A 27,973-nucleotide genomic window follows, 5' to 3' on the forward strand; every position below is an offset into this window, starting at 1 on the left:
AGAAAGATAATATATTTTTTCAAATTAACTGTCTGAGAAAAATATTTAGAGTATCCTTTAGGTTGCCCAAGGCAGTTTTTTATTATTTTTTTTTAAGAAATTCAATCGAATTTACTTTTAATTACATAAAACTTTATTCCATAGTTTTTGTAACTGTTGGTCCCTGAACTTATACTGGTATTGGAACAAATCAATTACTATTTTTGTTTAAAGTCATAAACAATTAAGCAAAATGATCGTATATTAGTCAGAAAAACTTTTTACTATAAAAAACAATAAAAGTATAGTTTTTTTTAACAACCCAATTCCTTTGATAAATAAAAACATTTAAAAGAGTGGCCGAATGACACAATACGATTTCTGATGTTTCTAAGGACTATCTTTTTCTGCAAAAGGTTTGAAAGGATGGTAGGCCAGGATGTTAAGGCTGTTTCGAACTGAGATCGTCTACGTCTTATTATTATTATTTTAAACCAAAATTAAGGCGATTTAACTTCTGTTTTCATTGACGCATAAAGCCTTTTTTTTTAGTGCACTACCAGTCTCTGGGCAGTGTTCTCTTTTTATACACCGTAAAGTCAGATGCCTAAAAAGCATTGAGAAGAAAAAAGGGCCAGTACCTACACCAAATCCAGAACTTGTGCATGAGGATGCAACGTAACCAGTCAGCAAATCATCCCTTCACTGATCATATTATCTTAGCTAGGACACTAACTTCCCAGAGCTCAACAAAGTGTGAGCTAGTTAGGATCTACCTTAAACTATATTTCGGTTATCATTCCAAATCTTCTCGAAATCTTAAGCAGTCTATTCTTTGAAAGTTGATCCGTTAAAGACTTCTAACGAGAACAAACAAGATTTTCTAGACGTTTTAAGTAGCTAATTTTTGGAAGCAGTATCATCCAGGTACATCATCCCATGGTCAGATCCAAGCGTATTATCTTAGATTTTCACTTTTAGAATGGGCAGTGATGTCTGTAGCGAGGGAACACTGTCCGAAGGCTGGCAGTGCACTTAAAAGACTGATGATGCAAGACCTCAAATGATGACGAGCCACAACTTAAAAAAAAATAAAAAAATACACATAGCAAAATAAAAACCATAGAGCCACTTTACTTCTCGAGAAGGCTATATTTATTGGTTATCCAAGAAATATAGAGCATAAAAAGTCACGACGAGGAAAGGAATAATGTATAAATATCTACCCAAGGAGTTTAGATTGTACATTTTTAAACACATACAGGAGGCATTTGGAACAAATGTAGGCAGGCAATTGCAGTATCCCAAAATCAAATTTTTGAGAAAGTAGTTAACTAGCCAACAGTATTTCTGCCCATCGAGGAATGGGCAATTTCAGACCTCCCTAACGAAAAGTAGATGCTAAGAAAACAGCACCAGAAATAATTAAAAAAACGTTTTTTAGAAACATCTAGACCACTCTTTATACCTGTCGGAATTCTGTATTTTTTGAAATTAAATAAAATTGATTCGTTAATTTTATGCAAGAGTTTATTGCATTACTCTTGTTCATTTGTTTATGAGTTCAGTAATAAATAACCTTCAATGCTATTAATTGGTAAACAATTTTGAGAATTTAAATGTTCAATTATTACTTTTATTTCTTAAAGAATGGGAATATAGAAGTGTTTATTGGAAGATATACATATTTTTTGTTTTATTACAATTGACAGGCACTCATTAAAAAAATAAATCCTTACTACATACATCCGTGTTTTTTTAAAAACTTATTTATAGTCGCTGTATTTTCTTCTTTTTCGTTATTTATTTATTTATTTATTTACTTTTAAATGTTAATATTTTGTACACTTTTTTAAAACATACATTAACCGTAACTACCATTGGGTAATATAATAGTTAATGTAATTAACTAAATTTAATAAAGTATTTTATTCGATCCACAACCCAAACACTACGACATAATAAACGCATTTTTTTTTAGGCAAAAAACATGTACAATATTTTTTTAAACTTAATAGTTTTCTATAAATTTTATTTTATTTTTGTTACACTTTGAGCTATGATGTGCTTTGATATCGCATTACACGAAGTAAGGAGCACATTATCCTTTTAATTAATAAATTACCTATTAATTCATTTATATATATCTTCAACAAGAGTAAGAAACAATGGATGATATAGATCTTTAAAAGTTCCTATTGAGAGACATTCAAACTACATTCGCTTACTGCAACGAGCTTAATCACCTTAATATAAAAAGATTGTACAATACTTAAAATACGTAGCTGAAGTGACTGGAGAATAAACTGTTTCTTTGGAGTTCAACCTAACTATAATGTAAAAGTGAAGTAATCACCAATTTTTTCAGACGGGGCTCCAACGTCTAACTACCAATTGACACATACGTAACTTTAACATAAACTCTGATTTTCCTCTTATAAAAATCGAAAGTCGTAATTTGTGTTAATTGATGTAAAAAAAAACCACCAAGGTCATTTTCAAGAATATCTATAAAAACGAGAGAAAAAATTTGAGTGACTCCTTCGGTAAATCGAATTTCTTTAACACAATTTTGGTTAAAGTTTAAGTTACGGCTAAAAATATAAGAAAATAGCTACAAGCATTCCCTAAATTCTCTTTCTAAAGATTTCAGTACCGATTAAATTTCACAAAGTACAACATTACATGGGCGGCTTTCCACCATTCCATTCTGCCTGCTTTTTTGAAGTTCTCCTCCATCTATTTGATAGTTCTATACTTCCCTCAGTAAACTTTTTCTTAAGGTAACTTTTTCTCCAGGCTCTCGTTTCTTTGTATTCTTTCAAATATGTTTTTCATTTCTTCCATCGTTACCTAGTTTTTAGCTCTTTCTCTCTTTCTAGTTGGAAAATTTTCTTTAGGGTACACGTCTCCGCCTCTCTTAATAATGTTATAAATTAATATACTGAGAAGATTAAGCTTTTAAAATAATTTAGTCAGTTTGTAGCGGATATTTCATACTCCACAAGCAAGAATTCAGTAGGTGTACAGGCATTTTGCCTTTTATATGATCTTTTAATTCTTAGATCACTGGACCAGTTTAAACCTACTTAGCTTATTTAAAATTCAGAATCTTTTTCAATTTTTCTACCCGGATCCATCTCAATTTCCTCTTTTCTAAAGATAGGAGTTCATTTCTTTAAATTTGTTAAATTTTTCGAGTATTCTTCTAATTAACCTTGGACTGAGTCAGCGACGAACTAAATCACTAAGGCTGGAAACATAGATAGCGAAGAGCGAAGCGGCGAAATCAAACACAAGTTAACATATGGGACCGCGCATAGTGGCGAGCAAAGCGAAGATAGAGCAACTCTATCTATTTCTAGTTTTTGTTTTTGCCGCTTTGCTCTTCGCTATCATCGCCGCTTTGCGCGCCGCTCCACTATGTTTCCAGCCTAAAGTAGTCTTTTGGTTAGAGAGCACTTATTAAGTCAGCTGATTACCTATCTTGATTGACAAGATTCACTTGTTCCGATGTAAATATTTTGGATATTGATAATAAGAGGATCATAGTTTTATTTATGTGCCACATCGCATTATGCCGTCCAACTTTTCTAATGAATTTTTTGATGAAAAAATGTTTCACATGAAAATTGAAGATCTACATATATGGATTCAGAATTTCAAAATGTTTAAACAAAATCTTTAAATTTTTTTGACGAAGTTGTAAAACAATTTTATATGGAGTATTAAAAAATTAATCCACTAATTGTGAACAAAACCTAATTGCTGGATCAAATAAGTATAAAAACATAATCAGAAGCGTTCCAATTTTTGTGGAAATGTGACTGCACAGTTGTTCTTTCCATACACTCATAGAGAGACGCAGAATAAGGATAGATTGACTAAAGCAAACTTTTTTAGATTAAGAAATCTCATTATTTCCAGCACTTCTTTCTCATACCAGCAACAAGGCACAACAAAAACAAGATTCTTGACTTCGCCTAACGTAGTGTTTAATAATTACAAAACAAAAAAAAAAATCAAGGAAAAGTAATAAAGGAGAGCATTTTTTCAAACTACATTGTGCTTGTTAATATCAATGGAAGACATAATCTATAAGTGAATTATTAGTAAAAGGGAATTACTTAAGTTATTAAAATTCTCCCTCTTCAATAAAGAAATTACCATTGTTTCTTTTCTTGTTCTCATTCTGCTAGTTTTCTGAAACCTTGTTCTTATTTTTTTCATTTTAAACAATATATAATTTTTCAATATCCCATAACAATAGATTCAATAGAACTTCTTCTATAAATGTATCTATAGACTAATTCCCAATAAATATATTTTATTCTGAATATTTTGCTACAAATTTATTTCTTTTAATTATTATTAGTATTTTTTTGAATTCTTACTTATTGTTAGTATATTAAATAACAGCCGATTTGAAAAATATCTATGGCAATTCCTTCATAATTTTATATATAAATTATTTTATTTATATATAAATCGGTAAACAATTTTACAAATCGTAGTACTATATATACATTTTACTTTTATTTCTTTACTTCATATAAATATTTGTGTTCGATATATTTAAGAACAATAATTATATTAATAATGTACAATCCAATATTTTGTGCAGTAATTTTAACGAATTATTTTGCAATTATGCCAAGTATAAATTAAAACTTTTTCTAATTTACTCTTCAATATGCGTGACTGTTCACCAAAGAAAACAGATCAACAATCAATCTCATTTGCTTCCAAGGCGACTTTTTTTCTGTATAAATATTTATTATTTGTTGAAGAGGTAGTCTTATTAAGACAACATTGCGAATGCACAAGTGAAATGATTCGGATTTTCTTAATAAATCATTTTCACAAACTAAAGGCCGGTGGCAATGTGTGGTTTGGCAGTGGTGGATGCTATTTCTGATAGACGTACATCTATTGGAATCCTGTCATCATACAAGGTGGGCGCCTGAAGGATAATGCCAGCGGTACCGACCAATACGGCTAATGTGAAGATCCAAAGAAATAAACGATCTAAAACCATGGCAACATATTTCCAGTCTTCTTTCACCTATGGATCCAAATAATAACAGTATATACAAATTTTGTACAAAAATATGAGATTAAGATGTGAACAAAAGTAATAAAATAAAAATTTGCTTCTCTGTCGAATAAGAGAGCTCAGAATGTTTTATTGTAAAAATGGAAGTTTCTGCATTTGGCGGTATCTTGCCTCGTTAAATTGCATCTTTTGAAAAGTAAATAGTGAAAAAATTCGAAGAAGCAAGCATGTGTACTTTATATAAACTACGGAGGGCAATATTGTACCTATACTGAACAGATTTGAGGTACCGTTTTAAGAACGATAATACGAGTAGCAATATTACAATTCAATTTAGTATATCTCCATCTTTAAGGAATAAACATAAATTTTTCATGTAGATGCATTGAGGCAACTTATTTTATTAATGTATCTCAAGGCATAATTTAAAAATGTAGCCATCTGAAAATTTTAAGTTCACTAAATTCTTATTGATAGGGCTGTAATTAATACTATTATAAATACTTGACCATTCATAGAAATTTGTAATAAATCGCCAGTTACCCTGCTAGACAAGGGAGCACTGAGGACCGTCGTGGGTTGAGGTGTATAGCTCCTAATTAATGTGTAATCAGCTATAAATCTTGCTGATAAAAATTAGAAGGTCTCAGTAATTTTTTCAATTCTCTTAAGAATTCTGAGAAATAATTATGTCAGTAAAGAAATTTGCTTCTTTGGAAAAGATCCACCACAATATTTTATTTAAGGTCGTAGAAAATTTTCGAAAGCAGAATATCAAGGGAAGGAAATAATAAAAAATTTCAATAATTTATTACTGATTAATTATCATCAGATGCGTCATAACAAATAAAACAAAAACATAGTACTATTCTGGAAGAACAAGATCACTTTAAAACCTAGAAAATGATAAAGCAGGATCACTTTCAATATTGTCAGTTACTTTTTGTGACTCCAGTGGAAATGGTTAAAGAAGTGGGAGAGTATTCTATCGCCAGTTAAATAAATATTAATTCTGACAAATGTCTAGTATTGAAGACAACTTTTCATTCCGAAAAAAAAGTGCATATTATGTCATCTATTGAACTAATATCAGGATAATCAAAACAAAAACCAGGACGCAAAGAACATAGAACAAATATTATCACCACTTTAAGCATTTAGAAAAATTTTGTTAGGTGAAGCTATCTTTGGAAATCTTGCGTAAATAAAAAAAAGGTCTAAGTCTTCTACGAAAGCTTAAATACTTCAAATGTACTTTCAGGACAATGAAATAATGGAATTGAGAAATATGAAGAAGATGAGCACTTTTGTGCAAAAAACCGTGAAGTACCTGGAACATCATTTATCAAGTCTTTACGGGATGAACACAGGGAAATGGAAAAGTTAATCTGAAAGAAGAATCTACCATTCAGAGTAGCTAAACATTTTCTTCTGTCATTAAATATGCATATTTAATAAATAGAGAATTATACTTTACTGACCCTTGTGGAATCTTCTTCTCTCTTTGTATGATCGGCAATGAATCTCACGCCATCAATGGCTTTGTGTAATTCTGGACAGTGATGCCAATGGAGTCGCGAAGGTGCTGGTGGAATTTCATCTGGTAAAGTTGGAAGGGGTGGAGTACCATGGATTCGGCAACTTGATCCTAAACCTCCTGCTTCCAATTCTCTGAAACATTTAAACTTTGAGTTAGGCAATATTTATTTTTTAAAACACAAATCGGGAAGCTTTATATATTAGCTCTGCACTATTAATTAAGAGCTATTCGAAAAAGAATTTCCCTTATATATTTAAGGGTACATTACAACATTTATACATTCACAACAAATGTTACAAAAGTTAATTACCTTGGGACAAAGTCATCCATATGGTCTAACGAAGGAAATACTTCCTGCGATGTTTCTACCAAATGTGATGCCGAATTGTGCGTATACAAACTTGGATCGCGAAGTTCTAGGCCGTTACAAGTCCTCACCATTATCCTTTGAGAACCAGTTACGCTATCCGACAAAATATAACCATTACTGAAAACATACCCACACAAAAAAACAACGTTAACTGACACCCCTCTTTCTTTTAAGTTCGTTTTATCAATTTCAACTAATGATGTTAACTACTGATGTCTTGAATCTACAGCATTCTACTTAGCTATACTATGGTTTTCTGTGCAATTGTGATACAATTTCTATACATTTTTGCCTAATTTAGTAAAACGTAATTTGCAGTAAATAATTGTCAGATATAAATGTATAGGAATATGTTGACACATAATATTATGTCCAACTATTCAGTAATCCTAAAGATTTATTTTTTCCTAACAGCAATACTTGTTTTTCTTAATTTTGATATGAATTCAAGGCCTGTTTAAAGCTTGGTGCATTAGTTTGTACAGAGAATAGGGCTTATGTTCAATACTTTCTTGTAGAGTTTGTAAAACAAGAGAGAAAAAAACGCATCGGAATCGTGATGAATTGTCTAAGGTGGGGTACTAGGATTAGAATATTTGGTTGAAATAGGTTACCGGCAGTTTCGCTTTAGGGTTAATTCCTACTCTTTTCTACTGTGAGCTGAGAGAAAGTACGTTAGCACTCTCTACTTTTAGCGTGCTACGTAGTCAATGAACGTAGTGAATCGACAATTTCTCTCTCTGCTACAGAAATTCGAAATTGGCAACGATCAATTATTATGGAAAAATCTCTGATATTTTCCAATTTTGCAGTTCCAACCACTTTTAATTTATGTATTTTATAAATATCTATTTTCATTTCTATTTAGAAACATGGATCACATTTAAATTGTTAAGTTTAGTTAGCCACGATGAAAAAATAATTTTTGTGAGACATTCTTGGTTTTGTCCATGGGGTTAATCTCTTTATACTATCTCATAATTTCCTTGGCAATTTTCTTTTTTTTTTTAATTGAATTTTTTTCGGAAATTCAGAGAACAAAATCTTTCCGCTTTGTGAGGCGAGAAATGGTGTACATCAGGAAATATTTCTTGGTATTTTCCTTTAGGACTCAATCTCACAATTCATCCTTTACATTTTGTATCATCTTATAAAAATAGACATTTTCTTTGGTTCACACCCAGTTCAAATCAAAATATCTCAAGCAGCATATTAAAGAATGGTTTCTTTCTACGTAAAACCAAGAGATATTCAAATATCTAGAACACAACATATGATTTTCAGAAGTGACACTTGTTCTCTGATGTCATTTTTTAAGAGGTTTCCACATAAGTGGTATTGGCACCCAGAGTATTTTCTAGTTCCCTACCGCCTTCTGTAGGAAATTATTGAAAGTGTTCTAAGGACAGACAATTGGATTCATAATACGGAATCTCCACGTGGGAACCCGACTATAATGTGATTTGATAAAAAACATTTTTTGCATTATCTGGAACAATTTTTGGCAAAAAATGTTTGTTAATGAAGCAATAAAAGCCCATTTACTGAAAAGTTAGGTCGTACAAAAGAGATCTGCATCAGTCTTTCAGACACATACAAGATGATACTTTTTAAAACTTACAAGGTTTGGTCAATTAAAAAAAATTAAAAACATAACCGACATCACAACGGTTGTCAATTTACTTTTTTAACTAAGCTCTTTATTAGACCAAACATTAGTATTTGAACAAGAATAATTGCGTTATAGATTTGTCCCTTCAAAACATATTTTTATGTGTGCATTTGCAAAAGGATTAGATGTATTTGTATATGAGGGTATGAATGTATTATACTGTAAATTAGTCAGTTGATTATTAATTTGCTTTTGTGCTCAAGCGAGGGGTGCTCAGCTACTAAGTATTTATTTGTGCATGCAGAACAGCACATAAATAAATAACCTAAATTATATTTGATTGCTAATAAAAATAATATTAGAACATTAATTATCATTGCACTGATAGATTTTTACAGGGAATGTCACAGGACAATTAAATAATTAGTTTTTGATTGTTTCTTTGAAGTAAGTAGAACTAATTTTCCGAATTTTTGCCAAAGTTATAGTTGAAAAAAGAAAATAATTATTCAATATTCCTATGACATTATTGCAAAAATATAAATGAAACATTAGGTAGTCGTTATAAATAAAATTATCTTACAAATCTTAATTAATTTTCTGTATTTTGAAAGTCTTATTAAAATGAAACGGATAATCCTTATTCATTAATTCCTAAGCAGTTATTCTACATATGTTTTCATTTTGGGAAACTCTGATAATTTATGTAAATCCTTAATACCTCTGGTGTTGCACTAACAAAGTTACCTTAGAAAACCAATGCACTCAAAATGGCTCTGTTTACTATAAATATTATACAAGACTATTCATGCGCGACATTTTATTGCTATTTCGAACCATCAAAGCATCTTTAGCATAGAGCAATTTTCAGGCTCTACGAAGTCAGCACTCGACAGGTTACCCCTTCAAACGAAAATATCCACCTACAATAATCAATTGTGAAAAAGTGTAGAGTTTATACATTAAATTACAAACTATTACTGGAATGAATGAACAATTGATTGGATGTGTGAATCTCACTTATTGCGGTAAACAATTTATTCATTTATTTATTTTTTTGCTAGCAGGCCGAATGTAGTTTTTGCTACTTGACGCAGGCCTGAGTAGACTGAAGGATTTAACCACAAAAATCAGAATGTATAAAATATTACGTTACTTGAATTACTAATGATTATTGTACTATTACTCAATAAGAATTAATTATTGATAGAAATAAGAACTACCACATGGAATATTCTCATGATAGCAAAGTAAATGCAGAAACAAACACTTTAATGCGAGGGATACAATTTGGAATTTCCTGACTTATTATTTCACTAAAATTTGGATTCAATTCATGAGTGGCTATTAGTTCAACTACTTTTGAATTTTCATCAGTTATTCGTGATCTAATTTTGATCTTTGCACATGTTATTAAAAAAAAAGAAGCAGTTTCACACAGGAATACCGATCCCCAACTGTCCGATATTCATGTTGTCTGTGGCAACAAAACACAGTTCGAAAGCTGATGTATACTGAGACGGCTCTGAGCATCAAGTTCCTCAAATATTGACAAATAGTTCCTTAAAATAATTACAATAATTTTTATTAGCAGTGTCTATAATTGATATTAACTCTTAAATTAACACTATAGATGTAGTTCATTGCTAACAAATTTTTACTCCATCCTTTTATTTGTTGCACCCAAATTTTTTTGAGGATCACAGATAGTTCAAATATTTATCGGTAGAATTCGCTAGCTTATACTGTTTCAATCTAATAAGTGCTGCTTGCCAGCATGGTCCCCTTTACTATAATTTTATTTTGAGTATTGCCTATTCTCAACTTAGTATGCTCTTCTTAATTTTTTGCATTAAGATATTGATATATCATTAAGTTTTACCAACTTAATAAATATTTAATAAACTTTAATACATTTCGAGGCTAATTTCTGAAAAATAATAAATTCATTTTTATGAACATTTTGTAGTGAAGAAGAATAAATTAAGGACTCCCCTTTACTTAATTATACTTGATAGTTCTACCTCCCTTAATAATATTGACAATATGGCCATCTCTATTAATCTATTGCATAATGCTTATTAATGACATACTAAAAAGTATTTTTATAACAAGAAGTATTTCTTGGATTGGTTAATAATAAATCATTATTATTATTTCTTAGCTATTCAGATATTCCCAAGAAATAAAGACTGAGGACAGATACATTTCAGGAGATACCCTGACAAGATATTCCAGAAAAATTTCCTATCGCAGAGGATTTGGCTTCTAGAGTAAGTTCCTACCTTCACGAAAATATGGGATTTGCACGCTAACTCAACCACAACAATTGATACTTAATTTTTTCCACCCCTAAAACATCAATAGCAGAAAAATTAAATGAAAAGGAACACCTTTGTTCGCTCAATACAACGAGCAATGTTCGCACCTTTAAGATACAATTTATCGTAGATCAGGTGTGTATGAGTGTATTAAAAGAAAAAACAGCGAGAGATTATCTGGACGATTTGAATAAATGTGTTGTATTTTAACGTAGGGGAGATAAAATGATCAGATTTTTCAAACTTGATGGTTCATTTATTTTTATTTTAAATAAACGCACAAGCAATTTCGTTAAGTAATTTAGAGGTAATCCCTCTACTAAAAAAAGTCATAATTAGCATACTAACAGATACTTATCAGCAGGTTGCAAGTTAATAAAGAAATATAAAAAACTTCTTGAAAGCAAAGTTTAGTTTACTAAATTTAATAAGGTTAAAATATTTTCAAGCCTGATGGATAGTTGATTTGCCATACCAGAAGCTTGTGCAATCTACACTTTTGCTATATTTTATTTCATATTAACAATTACATCTTCTAAAGTATATTATTAAATTATTTATTAGCGAATCTAATTCAAGATTACCAAAATGTGATGTATAATATCATACTATACCTTCTACGATCAATTTGATACTGCGGCCTCCTCATGACCAACAGCCGAGGTAAAATATGTATGAATACTCTCTTAACCCAAGGTGCCATAGTGTGCGTTTGTGGTGAACGGAAGTGTACATTCAATACAACTACTGTGACGCATATACTGCAAACACAATATAATGAAATATTAAGCTTCTAAAGCTAATTTATTTCTTAATCTGTTTAATGTATTGGAAATCACCTGAACGTATCCAGTATCATGGTAAATAATACAAATTTGCCCAAAAGTGGCACTACTAACGAGGTAGGAGGGATGATTTCTGCCAGTAGCAAGAAAAACACGGTCAACGATAGTAATATTGATATTGACAAACTGACCTGAAAAACAAAGAATGATTAATTTTTTTTTTTCTTATAGTTTTTTTTTATGAAAAGTAAAAGTTGACAATCAAATTAATTGCATTAAACTTCAAAATTAGTGATGTATTTTGGCTGAACTATTCAAAATGCACGGCTGCAAAGAAAATAGAATAGCGTTGGCGCCAAACCATATTGTTTTCTCTCTACCTTGCCGCACACCATCTGACTGCTGTATATGGCGTTCGGCCAACTTGTAATTCCTAGCTTCTACTTTTAGGCAAGATTTAAGAGATAAGTAAAGAAGTATGACCTCATCAAGACTTTTAAATTAAAGTACAAAATAACTTAAATTTATATCTTAAAAGTGTAGTTTTTAGGAACGGCAGAATAAATAAATTAAGGATCAATTTCTCCTATTCTTCAATAGATTTTTGTTTTTGAACTACGGAACTAAGCGAAGAATTGGTTCCACAATATCAGTAGAAGGAAATCTTTTGGTTACGCAGAACTGAATTAAGCATTCGAACGCTTTGCTTTCACTCTAAGTTATGATTACAAAAAGATTAGGAAATAATGGATAAACGTGAGGATATGATGAACAGTAGTTCTTACTCATTGGAAGGTTGGGCGTTTACATGTCAAAAGCATCCTTAATTACCTATCTTACAGTAACAGACTCGCCCATGTTACTGCAGTAATGACACTGTGCTCTTCTACTTCATAAACTTTGCATACTTTTTTTTTTTTTTCTTTTATTTTTATTTTTTGGCATTGGCTTCCGCCATACAGCCAGCATCGTCTAGGTGCTTATCACTAGAATATCACTCACTCTCCATTCTTACTTATAGATACATTCGCTTCACACATTCATCATTCTACTATATACCGCTATTTACATAAACTACTGCTAATGGATGGAGCAGCACTCTGTGCTCCTACCATCCTTCTACGAGCTTAACCAAAATTAAAATCACGTAATCCTTCTCTAAGCATTTTCTTCCATTCATACTAATTCGGCTATCGCTTTTAAATACATTCATATTTCATTGCTAGCTCTGCTATCGACTTAAGCACATAAATGTTGGTGGAGAATATAATGTCTTCGTAGCGAAATGGTGCATCTAAATACCTGTATATATCGTCAAACATGCGTTTCCTTTCTACCACATAACGTGGACATATCATTATTACATGTTTGAAATCCTCCTCCTCATTGCAATCTACGCAAAGAGGAGAGGACCTTTTGTTGATCCTGTGTAGATACGATCCGCACACCGCGTGGTTCGCTCTCAGCCTGCTTATTGTCGTAACAACCCATTTATTAGTGACAGTTCCCTTAAACCATGGGTGTCTAGGTAACTGATCTGCCATAGTTTTATAGAATCTACCTTTATCACCATTATTGTAATCTGTCTGCCATTTTTGTAGTGCTGCTTTTGCAATTATACCCTTGATATCGGTGTGTGGTAATTTATAATTAGCCATTTCCCCACTATTGGTGGCTTCCTTTGCAAGTGTATCAACAATTTCATTCTCTTTTATACCACAATGACCCCTTACCCACAAAAAATTAATGCAGACTCCCTTCTCTTTAAAAATGGCAATAGTTTCTACAATCTCTGCGATAATGTGATTCATTCCTGCAGACTGGTTGTGTATATGTGATAATTTACACAACGCACTCTGGCTGTCACTAATAATGGTATATTTTTTCTCCGACAACGAATAAATATATTTTAAAGCCGTTAAAATAGCAATTAGCTCCGCTGTATAGATGGATGCCTCATCTTCTAATTTAATTATCGTAAAATAGTTCCGAACCGGATCATACACAGCACTTCCGACTTTATTATTGATTTTGGACCCATCTGTAAATAAACGATATGAGCCCGGATAATGGGAAGAAATGTAATCTTCGAAGGCCGCGGTTCTCCTCTTTTCCGGTACCTTTATCAAGTCGAAGGAAGTGTTAACACTTAATTCGCTCAATAAATGTTCGTATTTTAAGTTGTACACTTCTAACTTATTATTAGAATATACCTTATCTCTAAAGGTAGAGATTCTAATAAAACTTTCTGTGTAAATGGGGCCTTTCTTTTTTGTCCAATATTTCCATACTTCCAAGAGACGTTAAGGTTTAACTGGCATTAGTCATATAGTCAATTTATTCGGATAATATATGACAATACACAAGCCACATATATGATCGGAGAACCTGTTTTTTAGGTTTAAGTTTAGTTAACAAGAAACACCCCAAATGTGATAACCAATACAGTGGATTGTCTTATTTTTTTTAATTGGCCAATTACCTCTATTGTGTAAGTTCCAATGTATTCACTGCAATAATCGTAGAGAAAGAAAAAGCATATCTAACGACCAAACAAAATTTATCGACACTAAGTCCAGGAAATAGATGTTTTCATACTCGGCGAACTAATTTTAAAAATATTACATAAAGAATAATAAAATACTTTCATAAAAATATTTTAATTAATAAATTATTTACTAACCTTTTCCCCACTATCTGACGGTAGGTAGAAAACAAGAACTGTCAGGAACGAGATGCCCATACAAGGTATGATGAGATTTACTGTATAAAATAAAGTTTTTCTTCTCATAGTAATATTGAAAGTTATGTCCAAATATGGTTCATCACAGCATGTATAAAATTTCTCATGTCTGAAAACAAAACAAAAAATTAATACGTTTTACAGATTTCTAGTCTTATATGTTAAAATAAAAAAAGAGATCTTTGCACTTATATTAAATTAACAACATCCGCAGGGCTTTTTTTTAAATTTAATATAAACATATATTTTATTAGTTTATTTATTTTTTTTAATTTAATGTTTGCATCTGTGGTTATTGGCGCCTGCAGTGTTTTTCAGTGCACTGCTTACAGCGCAGACAGTGAGTTGTAAGAAGAGAAAATCTAAGGGTCAGCGGCTAGATTCGAGACCTACGTGAGGGAATTCAGTAAGCTAACCATTCAGATAATCCTTAATATAATTTATTTTTATTTTTGGAGGTGATGCAATGCATTTAAGCTTGCAGACGTAAAAGAACCATCACAATGAGGCACTCCATTCTCACTATCCACCAAAACATCTTCATCTGTGGATTTATCATAGTACCGCTGATCACATTACTTGAGGAAAGTCTGCCCGCCCGCAGGCTCTTTCCTCTTATCTCCCGAGGCTGATCCAGGCTACAGTTCTTTGCCTGAAGAATCTAGTGTTCGGATGATAATGTTAATAATAGTATTTATTCAAAATAAATTAATTAAAGTACCTCCCTTGACCTCTGACCGCGAAGAGGCTATGATATCAAAAGCTGGAAATAATAATAATAACAAATCTATGTTTTTGTGAACAATCTAAACGACTTAAGTTTAGTTTAGGTTGTGGAGCGTAAGCATTATCAATCTGAATGAAACCTATTTGCCGTGGGTAAACAAAAGCACCCAGAAAAGGAGAATAGTTTAGGTCTGAGAATAAAAAATGCAAATAACTTATTATATATGTAACATTTCTAACAACATTTTTTGCTATATAACATTTTTTTAGCAAACTAAACCAACAAAAAACTAATCTATTAGAAAGAAATAAGAGCTGGTGTCTAAATCTTTATTTACTGTTTACGAAGCAGGTCGACATAATTCTAACAGAAATGAATAAATAATTTTAGTTTTGATAATTGTTTTATGGTTTTTTTAAATAACTGTGAGGCTTACATTACGACTGGAAAATATGACCGCTTTGTTTAATCTGACAGTGCACATGTCCATTTAACGAAAGTGTTCCGCATGTTTTTGATTATATAAACAAACAAAATCCTAATGAAGCTGGATTATATCAATTCCTGGTGTGAGAATATGAGGATGAATCTGAGGACATATTATATTGCAGGTCCAAATCTTCTGTTACATACATATATTTAAAATTTACAGGTGGTTTTTATTATTGAGCAAAATATTTTAATTATTTAAAACTTTCACTATAATAGTATGGAATTTCACTGTTGACCTATTTCATTGAACTTATGTCAAATATGTGGACGGAGAGAAGGACCTAGTGGATAACGGGAAGAACCTTCACATAATCGCAAGTTAAGGATCTCAAGCAGTTCGGACATTTGATTAAGACGGGAGAAGGGAGAATACCAAAAGGGTTTAGACATGGGGAACTGAAGTGAAACTAAATAGGGGAACTACCCAATTAGATAAAAAGTGGGAATGTCAAAAGCCTTGTTTCTCGAGGGTTTTTCTCTGAACAGAGAGGATATGAAAGATCGGAGGCTTATGGAAAAAAGGACTTGTTGAGAACCTCACACAAAAAGAATTGGAATCACAAAACTAGGCTGGCTTAGTGTTATTTATCCTATTACTAGTGGCCAGTCAATTTCTTTATTCTTCTAATAAGTTCATTTCCTAATTTACTTTGCATTTTTTTTTTGTAAAAAAAAAAAATTTAATTTAATGTTATTTAAAAAAATTGAAAAGTCGTTTATGATTTATTTCAGCAATAAAATAAACTCTAATTTTCAATAAATTTGGCAATTTTGTAAGATTTCGGAAAGCCGATTTTCTTTTTTAACTATTTAATTTAAATTGCTTTATTTTTCCGTGACTTTTTTTTGTGTTAAAAGATTCTTCATAGGCGATGTATCAGTTTACTGCTCAAACATTTGTCAATGTCATTAGATCGATTAGCAACATTTGTCTATTCCTCCTTAATCTGATGGTATACGTACTCTTACATGTAACAAAAATCTTAAGACTGTCTTCAGTGTCATCAAAATTGGATTATCCTTTAATTATAGGACGCACATTAGGCTGTTAGCCATTTTCTCATTGCCAATATTGACCAACTTCTAACATTAATTGATTGAACCCTGGAGTATACTCGTACATATTAAATAGGTACGAGCAGGAATTCTGCACCACGTTTCAACACTGCTTTACGTTTTCATTAATCACTAACAAAATACTTTGCTTTTTAAACTATATTAAGGTATAAAATTTAAACACAATTTGTAAAGAATAAAGTTAGTAAATTGCAATCCAAGAATGAAAATTCGGAAGAATTATTGTTTTGATCGTCCTGAGGTTCGTAGTTCGTGACGTTTAAGAGATGATAAAGGAAAACTTAGATGTGTTGGATTCAGGATAATTTTTGAGTCCAGCTAACGCTTATTTGTTGAATGCGTATGTATGCAAAGCGAACTTAAGCAGTTCAGTACGATCAAAACAAGAAGTATACCGAATTTTCATCCTAGGATTACAATTATCAAATAATAATTCACAAACTGTGTTTACACTTTATACCTTAGATTCTTTATACAGTTTTTTTTTTTTAAAAAAAAAACAACAGTACCTGTGTTTTGCAAATTAACATACTTTTCATAAACGTTCAACTATAACTTCTTGTTCCGTGACGTTCACTAAAGAAAAGTTGGAGCGAAATAAAACAGTGACGGTTACTCCATCAACACACCAAACAAAACTGGTTTTCTGGGTTCGCATCGAACTAATAAAAATAATCCCGCTAATAAAGGAAAATTTAAATAAATAGAAATTTTTAAACCCCGCAAGTTGTTAGTTTGCACGGACTACACAATGAGTAGCTAGGATTTTTAGGAAATTTAAATTTCATAGTGTAATATTTTGTTTGTGCAATCCATTTCAGGAAACCCTGCTACAGTAAATCTCTATATCACATTGTCCAACTAATGCCTAAAATATACACAATATTCTAAAAGTGTAGCCATAACTGGCGTTCCCTACGTGACTGGACTGTAATGAGAAGGATAATTCCAGGAGGAAAGGTCCTTCAAGATAAATGTGAGTAATTAATTTATTTCCTAATTGCTGATATAAATAATAGGGAAAAATTGAGATATTTTTTGTACACATAAAATATTTATTATATCAATAATTAATATCAATGTTCTTCTTCAATGCGAGATTTTAATTTTTCGCGGTATTTGTATTCCATTTATCAATAAAAACTATAACTAAAATAAGAATTACTTTCTTAGGACAAAAAAATGAAATAAACACAAATAAAGAGCCATATTGTTTATTACCTGACAGCGGGCACTTCTAAGATGTCCCACTCAACAGACGTGTAGAATTCTGAAAGGTCCACACCAATATCCACAATATTTGAATCTTTAACCTCATCAACGTGTCGCAAATCAACCTAAACAAGAGTATAATATTAAAGCAAAAAACACCAATTTAATGGGAAAAGCTCAATAGACAAACTAGAGCATAAATGAGGGTTTACATTAAAATCGAAAGGCGTTTGAAGGTGTACAGCTTGAATACAAAAATCCTTGTTAGTAACAGGACCAATAGTTAGTTCCCTTAAATTTTTATTTTGAGACACGCAGAATGTATCTAAGAACAACACCTTGAAAACCATGAATATTAATGCTTAAGACTGAAAAAGAAATAAGCACTATAGTGTATTCAGTTTTTTCAAAAACATATACTATAAATGCTTTAACTCTTTTTTAAATTCCTATAAATCTTTTTTTTTTGTAAATGCCAACCAAAAGACAAGAGAGTAAGTACTCTTATCAGACTAATAAATTAGATGCGGTGGACTTCAGAATAGAAGAAAAGCCATGCCTTGATGGTACCTGGTACCCAGAAAAGGCATTGCAATTGGAGCGCTCATGGAGGCACAAACTACGATATTTAAGTTTCTATTCGAGCAACAACTATTTTTTACTTATAGCTGATTTTATAAGTCGTAGCACGCATGTTTTTTTTTATTTTCCTGATCGGTTTCCAATTTACATCCATAATCAGAGGTTAATTAATAATTTTGATGTAGGTAATTTGACTTCCACACTACATCTGCTGAATCACAGCTTACACGGTGATGGGACATTATTTTCTACTAGAGTCCGGACGCCTCTTAACTCAGATGTTTATCCACCTTAAATTAAGAAAAATCAGATTATATTTCTAGTATCCTGTCTAAAGATATTGTGATGTACAATTTGTGAGACGGAAACTCAGTTGAAGGCCAATACTCTGATTGACCAAACTGATCAATCAACCTCTGTTAATAGACAAAAAAAGAAAAAATCAACTAGCTAGGAATGTAATAACCAGGCGTACTATTCTCCGATAGAAACAGCGATATTATGCAACAGGGCACGCCTAACCACTTTCCTTTAATATTTTCTACTTACCTGAAAAATTAGTAATTCTATTTATAAAACTAAACGCGTTTCAAGACATCAAAAAAAGACACGATACTAGATTATACAGTTATATTTTCCTTAAATTAAGGCAGGTTATCTGAGGTTATCGACGCCTAAAGTTTTCATTTTTTAAGTGCACTGTCGACCACCAGAAAGTATTCTCTTGCCGCAGACACATGTTAAAACTTCGAGAAAAAGTAAATCTAATGCCCTCCTGATCCCGTGGCTACCCACTGAGGTAATCCCTTCCCATAGAAATATAATTATATTTAAAGATAATTAAATTAATTAATTAGCTAGAACATTTGAATATAATTAAATCATTAATTACTGAAATGTATCCCACCACATGTGAAAGCAGTTGGTAAGTTTTAAACCTTATTTAATATTTCTCTCGAACTACAACCTCTGCTAAAGCCACCTTGTTGCTTATTAGAGAACATATCTCTAATAGCTCATTGGAAAAATTTACTATCGTGTTCACAAAAAACTTGTTGTATTTTTCAGTTCAAATTGGTTGACACTTATACCTACTTGACTCCTCAAACTGCTGCAATTAAACTAAGCTAAAGACCACCAGTTTGGTTCTGAGCTGTACGTGAGATATTTACTTCTAGATGAATTGTTTTGAATGAAAAGGGTGTTGAACTTGTTTGCCTGTAGCAGAACCTTGAGAAGATTGTAAACCTCCAAAAATTTCAAAGTTTAGTACTGATTTTCAGAAGAATTGCTTCAATAGCAAACCAAACTTGGAAAAGAACATCACTTAAATAAGGGGGATTTTGATTACATTTTTGGTAAATAGCAACTTTTTAATGGGTGGAAGAAAAGTATTAAAATTTAGTAAAACTCCATTTATGTAAGGAATGAACGGTTTATTTGAAATTAATCATAACTTGTAATTATTTTGTCTTCATCAAGTAAACAAGCGTTTTACCACAAGTTCCTAATGGATTTTCCATTATTTTAATCTAAACTCTGAAAGATTTTGACATAAATTTTCTAGATGTTATTTAATAAGAAACGAAGCAATTAAAATAAACTTTACAATAAGGGGAATTAAACATCATGTAATATCTGTGGCCGGTATGGCGTTGTTTCTATGGGATTATTGCAACTACTAACATTACTATTAAGTTTTATCTATTACGCTTGTTGAGCTAATTAATTTTATTACTTTGGAGATTAAATAAATAATGTTTACTTTGAGTAAACAGCATAATAAAAACAAAATTATAATTACGTAATAGTTTAAATTGCTTGTAATTTGAGTTGGTTTAAATTATTTGTTGAATTTCCCCCCTTATATTTTATTTTAATTGATTTAGTTCGATATAGATTATTTTATAATAGCCAATTATTTCAGCATGTTTGTATGCACTCCTCAGTGGCACCGTTTTGATTCGAAGCAGCGACGGTGAATTTAGTTGGAGGTTTATAAATTGGTGTCTTGCGACAAAGGCCAGTTTTGAAACAAAGGCTTCTTCCGTACTTAGTAACTTTGCGTTTAGAACCCTATAAAAAAAAACAGCTTGTTCACATTTTTCAAAAATTGCCAGCGCAGAGATGAGCGAAGATTTCGAATCTAGTTTGGCTCCATGTTGCAGACGCCAAGCATTAGAAATCGTTTGCATAATATCGCTCTAACAAAGGAGGTATAGAGTTTGGTCCTGCAGACTGAATTTTCTAATAACGATTTCGACACTAATTTCATTCTATATAAAGTTTGTTCAAGTAACAGTGTCTGACTGGAGCGGTGAATACCTAAGGTAAGCATCGACCTTCGTTAGACCAAGCAGTTAGATTAGTCAGACCCTGGATGGTCTGGTTCGAGTGCTAACTCCCCTTCGCTGACATCTTGAGTGATTTGATGGTATGTTTAGTTCAAATTAATGACTCAAAATTCTTAACTATGTTTACTGGCTCTTAAAGTTATATTATATTGATTACAATCTTTGTTATTTAATTTGTTCAGAATTCTATAGGTTTTAAAAAATCGTATTTGATATTAGAAACCAAAATTATCAAGCTTTAATATATTATAAATTAAAATTTATATATTAAATTAAAATCATAGCAGTATAACTACGTACCATGCGGAAACGTTAGCTAATAATTTAATGCAAGACCAGAATTCAAATTTTTTAGTTAGAAATTGAAAATACTGAAGCTGATTATGCAGGAAATGTGCGCAGACTGATAACTTGGCAACTAACTTAGTGCTTCAGAGCTTACTCAGCTTTTCCAAAATTTGGTTCGTGGAAAACAAAACTGCCTCTTTGAAATAACATAAATAATGCGATTAACACGAACTCTTCAGCAAGTAACATTTATGGCGGGTATCCTTGTAGTCTGTGTGAATAATCTACGTTTACACACCTGTAAAAGCTCGATGTGCATTAATTGCTCATCTTGCAATTAATTTGCTCGATGTGCAAAGGAAGGTATTATGTTCTATCGATGCAGATAGTGAGCTCTATAAAAAATGTGACTAAAAGAAGTAATTGAAAACCTCGTGGCCAGAGGTACGTAGCGTAGCAAATGAACTTATCTCTCCCTTAAGTTTTCTAAGGATGCTTCAAAAGTAAAAGTAACTAAAAATTTTTTGTTCAACTTTAACCGAAGATAAAAAATAAAATGTTACCTGAAAACCATCATACGTCCAACTACCAAATTTCATTACACAGGTTTGTTCATCAAATGGAAAATACTCGACATCGATTTCGCATGACGACTTGTAGATTGCCGGTGGTTTCCATTCCACTCGACCAGTATAATTGAGGGTTGCTTTTGTCGCCAGCGTCACTTCGAAGTTACCGTCAGCACTGCACTCAAACAAAACAAATAACAGAACAACAAATTAGAACCATGATCTAATCAAGTACAAGTAAAACCTTCAGACATATTTTATCAAAGAATACGCTTTTTTAAATGCTAAACTAATCATAACATTTTTATGGAACCAAACATAATGTTCAGTTGCTATTTTATTGGAATTTAAAGTAACAAATAAAGTAGCTATAAAAAAGTATTTTAAATAAATTAATACATTAATTACATCATTATTTATAATTAATTGGTACTTATAAAGAGATGAAAACTGCAATAAATGTTCACATTACAAAATAAGTTGAGATCAACGAATGATTACGCAGACAGATTTAATAAGTCTTAGATTTATTTTATTATTTTATTTATTTTGAGATTTATTTTGATATGCCGAGAATACTTCATTTATTAAACATTCTAATGGGTAACAATGTTCAAACCTAATAAAAAAAATATTTAAAAACAATTAGAATTTTTAATTTTCAGTTACGGTTCATATTTTGTTCTCCTTATGTTCAGAAATATACACAAAACGCAGAGAGATTTCTTGCAGACGAAGCTCTTTAAGTAAGCGTGTAAAGACTGCCCGCATATACTCTGGTGAATTAAAGTGAGCACATGACAAGATATCTGACAAATTGTACCTGCCAGTAGAATAACTCCAATGCCAGAGATCTTTAGCGGATTGGGCTGCAAGTTAGATGTTGGATATATTCCCACCCGAATGGCCAATACAGGATAAAAAAAATATATATATTTTCCACACAGTTACACACATCTCCTCTATTTACCTGAGAAGCTATTCTACTGAAAAAAACTTTTCTAATATTTTGCCACTTTTTCGATAACTTTTACATCACCTATGATTTACTTACTTCGTCAGGCCCTCTCTACCGTTTGATGTAGAGGTACATATGATTTTATAAACATTTCACATGAAACTGGGTGACTCTATAAAAGGAACATTTGTCGTACAAATACCCTTAAGATATTAATTAAAATTACATAAGTATACCAATAAATTTAATCTAATTTTTCAAAATGACTTTAACTTTACTAAAATCCAAATGTTGAACTAAACTCCCATTTTACACACTTTACCGAAGCTGAAGGGCGTAACCACTTGTGTTGGATGTACGGCTTGTAGTCAGCCAATTGCCATTACACACTCATCTATTTTCTCCCTACTTGCAATGACAATTGCAACAATGTACCATCACAAACATGATTCTGGAATCATAGTACACCATCCAAATTACCTCAGATTTTATTTTCTTAATGATTCCATAACATAATCCACAATTAAGTTTTATTAAAGCACTGCCTAATTCTAATCGCAGAAAAGATTTAAAGTTGATCGAATGGATTTTTTAGTTTTGTTCCCTTGAAAATAACTTCTCGTGCATGCAACTTTCGTAAAGGCATGCTAGATTGATTTATGAGGCAATTTTTAATTTTCCTGGTAAGCTTTACAGGTTTAGGTTTATACTGTACTGTCCAGCATTTCCATTTTTATCTTCACTGTAATATGAAGACGACGGCTAACGGTATTCATGGATAGTTATCCTGCAGTATAGATAGGTATCTAATACGAGTTGATGGCTTCTAATTAATCAACAATATGAAGAAAAAGTGTTTTAAATTTCCTACTATAACGTTAAGGAAACCATTTTAATTTTAACATTATTAAAATAATTATTAAAACCATTTTTTTTTGCGTTTATTGTGCTACAATCAGCGCGTTAGAGCTATAAGTAACAATGATACAATAGAGTAATACATGATAAGGTAACGAGTGGAAAAGTTACCCAGTGGTAACACTTCAAAACATTATATGGTTAATCACTCTCTTCATTTGAGAGGAGATCACGAGGCCACTGTCTTTTAAGAAGTCTTGTCGGGTTGTCAGGAAGAGTTCTAGAAAAAAGATTTTGAGCTAGAGGATTTATATGAGATTGCAGGCTGAATTGGAGTTTTCTGTATCGTGTTTTAGCAACTTGGGTGACAAAAGGAATGTTAAGGTCAGTGTGTATAGTCAGGTTGGAGACATAAAATGGAACGTTTAACATAGTTCGAAGTATTTTAGATTGTAGCTATTGAATCCTTTGGAGATTGGAGCGTTTGGTTGAACCCCACAGCTCTATAAACCATTTTCAAAATACGCATAAATACATTATTAATATTTAATTTTTCAATGTATCTTTAGTCATAAAAGTTTCTTTCGTAAATAATTAACTCTCAACAGTAATTACTAACTCTTACAATAAAGGAGCAAAACATATTATAACTATTGCACAAAAAGAAAGGATAATATAAAGGGATGGTTGCTCTTCTAGTATCCTTTTCGTAAGCAAAATTACATATGCAGAAAGGGCAGTAATAAAACACAATGCACACTGAGTCAGCTGTAAGCCCCTTTATTAGCCGAACACAGCACAATATATTAACTTTCTAAACCTACTGAAATTTATATTAGTGATATAATACTAACAGTAACATTAATATATCGTGAAAAAGAAAAAAAAAAAAAGTTTAATTCACATTATTAGTTCATCTAATTCCAAATTTACAGTATGTAACTAAAAATACAAAATAAATTTTTGCAATCTTTCATATAAACAAAGTTTTAATCTTAAAGAAATTATTTCAGATCTAAGAATAAAGCTGGAATCTTTTATACAATAATTAATGCCATTTTTTGAAATAAGAATAAAAGTATTAATGAATTTGTTCCTCATAGGATCCAAATTTTCACCTATCCTCAAAAATTTATTAAAAGATTTATTGTGTAAAAGAAATTCTTCCTTATTTTTGTATTGTACCTAGAACAGCCCGCTTTCACAAACGATAAGAACGTCATAAAACTAAATTCTGAGCTGTCATAGATTGTAGTCAATTCCAGTCAAAACCCATAGATTGTAGTCATAACTGGGTCCATATCTTCTCACACAAAGTAAGAGCTTCCCAAACCAGTCCGTTTTACTAATGAATTCTTCTCAAGTGGAATTATTTCTTCCTTTAAATGAGTAACTTTAACATCTGAGATCATTGGCGTCTGAAGAAGACTTAAAAAGGTTTAAGTGCATTACTAGTTGCTGCTTAGAGGCTAAAAGAAGCTGTAAAAGAGGCTACTTGAAAGAGAAAAAACGAAAGGCTAAATGGAGTTAGTTCTTATTATTCTCCATATTCGTTCTTACCATCCCTTTAGAAACATGTTTTGTGGGCCACAAGGTACTTTTTAAAATTATTGACCTAGTTTAGAACAATTAAAATTGTAAATACTTAAAAATTAATTATAATTATATCTTTTTAAGTTGTCTAATTTCCAGAAACTGGTGCTGTGAGCATTTAGAATTCGAAATATTTTTGTCCTTTCCTTGTGACTGTAATAGCGACTGTTACGATTTTCAGGACTTCATAAGACAAACAATTCAGCGAATCCGTTCATAATATTAGAGATAACTCAACTTTCGAAAAAAAAACCTATTAAATAGACCACTTGTAAGACGCCAAAAAACTTATTTTAAAACCTAAAACTTCAATGCAACACTATTATCTCCTTAACAAAAACTTACAGTTTAAAAAGTTAAGTATAAGGGTTGATTAAACGCCAAAAGGTACACAAATCAGCATGTACCCAACATTTCATTCAAGCTTAGTTGATATAATTTAAGTAATTTTGCTGCATTAACTTTTCCTTCACATTTTTTAGAATTTATTAGATGTCACAGACCCTTATGCTGGCCAGTTCGTTCATAATATTATTTGGTTATAATTATGATAAAATGTATATTATATCTTCGTTTTTAAATAGGTACTTTATTTTAACTCTATTCCAAATTATTCTTCTGATTTATCTTTAATATGCCCTTTATTCTGAAGTTGTCACATCTTATACATGCATGTTAAAGTAGAAAAAGACAAAGTTAGAGTCGGCTACTGTTTAAATTTGAATCACGGAGGATTTAAAACAATATTTCAGACTTGAATTCGTCTTACCGAAATATTCGTGAGCACAAATAACACACAGTTAATAACAAGTAGATTATTCAACAACAATTATTCATTTCTCAATTGTAATTTAATTTTACTTATAGTAAAATACTGGAATAATTAGCTGTCCTAAAAGTATGCAATACTTATTTATTTTATATTACATAACATATATATAACATTGTGAGAAGAACAGCTACATTGAGAGTGTGATTGAAGAAAACTATATTATTTGCGATAGAGCCAGATAATTATTACCTATTATTATAAACGTTTGACTACTTCATAAAATAACAATTACTTTAATCGAAGAATGAACTTAAACCGACGATTTTTATTAAAAATAAAATAATCGAAATCATTGATGTATGTTGGTGTAAGCATTTTTTTAAAAAAGTTTTTAAATTTTGTAGCCTCGTAATTTTTTTTATTTTTTATAACGTTTTCTTTTTAACCTGTAATTAATAGTTTGATTATTATAGATTAATAGATATTAAAGTCAATCTACAGTGCTACTTGAACAAATATTTTGTAGATGAAAATGGCCAGCATAAGGGTCTGTGACATCTAATAAATTCTAAAAAATGTGAAGGAAAAGTTAATGCAGCAAAATTACTTAAATTATATCAACTAAGCTTGAATGAAATGTTGGGTACATGCTGATTTGTGTACCTTTTGGCGTTTAATCAACCCTTATACTTAACTTTTTAAACTGTAAGTTTTTGTTAAGGAGATTTTTGTACCTTTTGGATAGATTTTCATTTTTGTCTATTTTGCTAAGTTACATATCTGCTTTACTGTTTTTTTTAAATTTGGAATAAGCAATTCTATCATTATAACCTGATAAGGTGTTAAGTAGGAACCGTAACTACCACTGGAGAGATCTTTTTAAAGAATGATTATAGTTGCGGTCCCCAAACCATCCTCAACAACAATTTTTTTGAGAAAGCCTTTTTATATAAAATAGGAAGGTATTTGTACGTAAAAAGCAAATTTAAACTGCGATTTCAGACCTTCCTTTTAAGAGGAGTAAGAAAAATAAACGGGCGATTACAGTACTTCTCCCTAAAAGGCAAAGAGGCAAAGATTTTGAATCGAACGACAATTCATTAATGTAAATAGGTTCACCCATTGATAATTTTAACGATTGCAGTACTTCCTCTTAGTAGGTGTAAGAGCATGATGGCACTTCACAGCCATGTAGAGGAGCTTTAATCACTTCTTCGTGCTAAATTTTATCAAAATCGGACAAAGCGTTATAGAAATATTGGTAGTAATAGTTTTAGAAACGGCCTTACTTGGGTGGGGCAAACTCCCCTCCATATGAGGTATAGCGACGAGACTTTTAAAGTGCAAATCTGTACAAAATTTCGATTCGAATGACACTTCATTCATGAAAATCAGTTCACGTGTCGATAATTTGAAACGATTGCTATACTTCCCCTTAACTAGTGTAAGAGCAGATCGTCGCTTTAATGTTACATAGGGGAGCCCTAACCCCATCATCCTACCAAATTTTATCAAAATCGGGCTAAGATTTACAGAGTAATTAGTAATAATAATTTTGAAGGGGGCCTTACATAAAGGGGGCTAACTCCTCTCCCATTCGGTGTACAGCGTCGAGACCCCCAAAAGGCACATCTACATAAAATTCCGAATCGAATGACACCTCATTCATGAAAATCGGTTCACGCGTTTAGGCGCTACGTAGTTTACAAAAAAGGTAACAACAACAACAACAACAACAACAACAACAACAACAACAACAACAACAACAACAAGAAGAAGAAGAACAATTTCTGAAAATGCCGTTTTTGCTCATTTTCGGCAACTTTTTTCTCGAAATCTATTAGGTCTGGGTGGTTGCAAAAAAATTTCAGTTATAAAGGAGGGTTTGCTCTATATTTTAAAGAAAATTTGGGAATTTTATCTTTTATAGAAAAAGAGAAAAAAATTGTCAAAGTTGGGTGTTTTTCAACGTTACGCTTTTTCGTGCAGTTTTTGATGATCAACCCTTATACAACTGTCCTACCGGACAGTTGTAATAAATCTTTTTAAGAGGGGCAAAAGTTTTTAAAACAAGCTTTTTAATTT

At 31.5% G+C, this 27,973-nt stretch overlaps 1 protein-coding gene across 1 annotated transcript in view; it reads right to left on the reverse strand.

Annotated features, from left to right (window-relative positions):
* Nucleotides 1-27,973, reverse strand: part of LOC141453579 (acetylcholine receptor subunit alpha-like) — a 338,623-nt gene that overhangs the window by 3,703 nt on the left and 306,947 nt on the right. The window contains exons 6-13 of the mRNA XM_074126968.1: nucleotides 21,702-21,882; nucleotides 17,924-18,039; nucleotides 14,347-14,515; nucleotides 11,718-11,854; nucleotides 11,493-11,639; nucleotides 6,886-7,062; nucleotides 6,517-6,706; nucleotides 4,147-5,044 (exon numbers count right to left, since the gene is read on the reverse strand). Of these exons, the coding sequence (XP_073983069.1) occupies nucleotides 4,847-5,044; nucleotides 6,517-6,706; nucleotides 6,886-7,062; nucleotides 11,493-11,639; nucleotides 11,718-11,854; nucleotides 14,347-14,515; nucleotides 17,924-18,039; nucleotides 21,702-21,882 (1,315 nt within the window). The 3' untranslated portion in view covers nucleotides 4,147-4,846. The remainder of the gene's footprint in view (nucleotides 1-4,146; nucleotides 5,045-6,516; nucleotides 6,707-6,885; nucleotides 7,063-11,492; nucleotides 11,640-11,717; nucleotides 11,855-14,346; nucleotides 14,516-17,923; nucleotides 18,040-21,701; nucleotides 21,883-27,973) is intronic.

The sequence above is a fragment of the Rhodnius prolixus genome, unplaced genomic scaffold (genome assembly GCF_049639745.1).
Source record: "Rhodnius prolixus isolate KJV_2025 unplaced genomic scaffold, Rpr scaffold_3, whole genome shotgun sequence".
In the NCBI taxonomy this organism is placed as follows: domain Eukaryota; kingdom Metazoa; phylum Arthropoda; class Insecta; order Hemiptera; family Reduviidae; genus Rhodnius; species Rhodnius prolixus.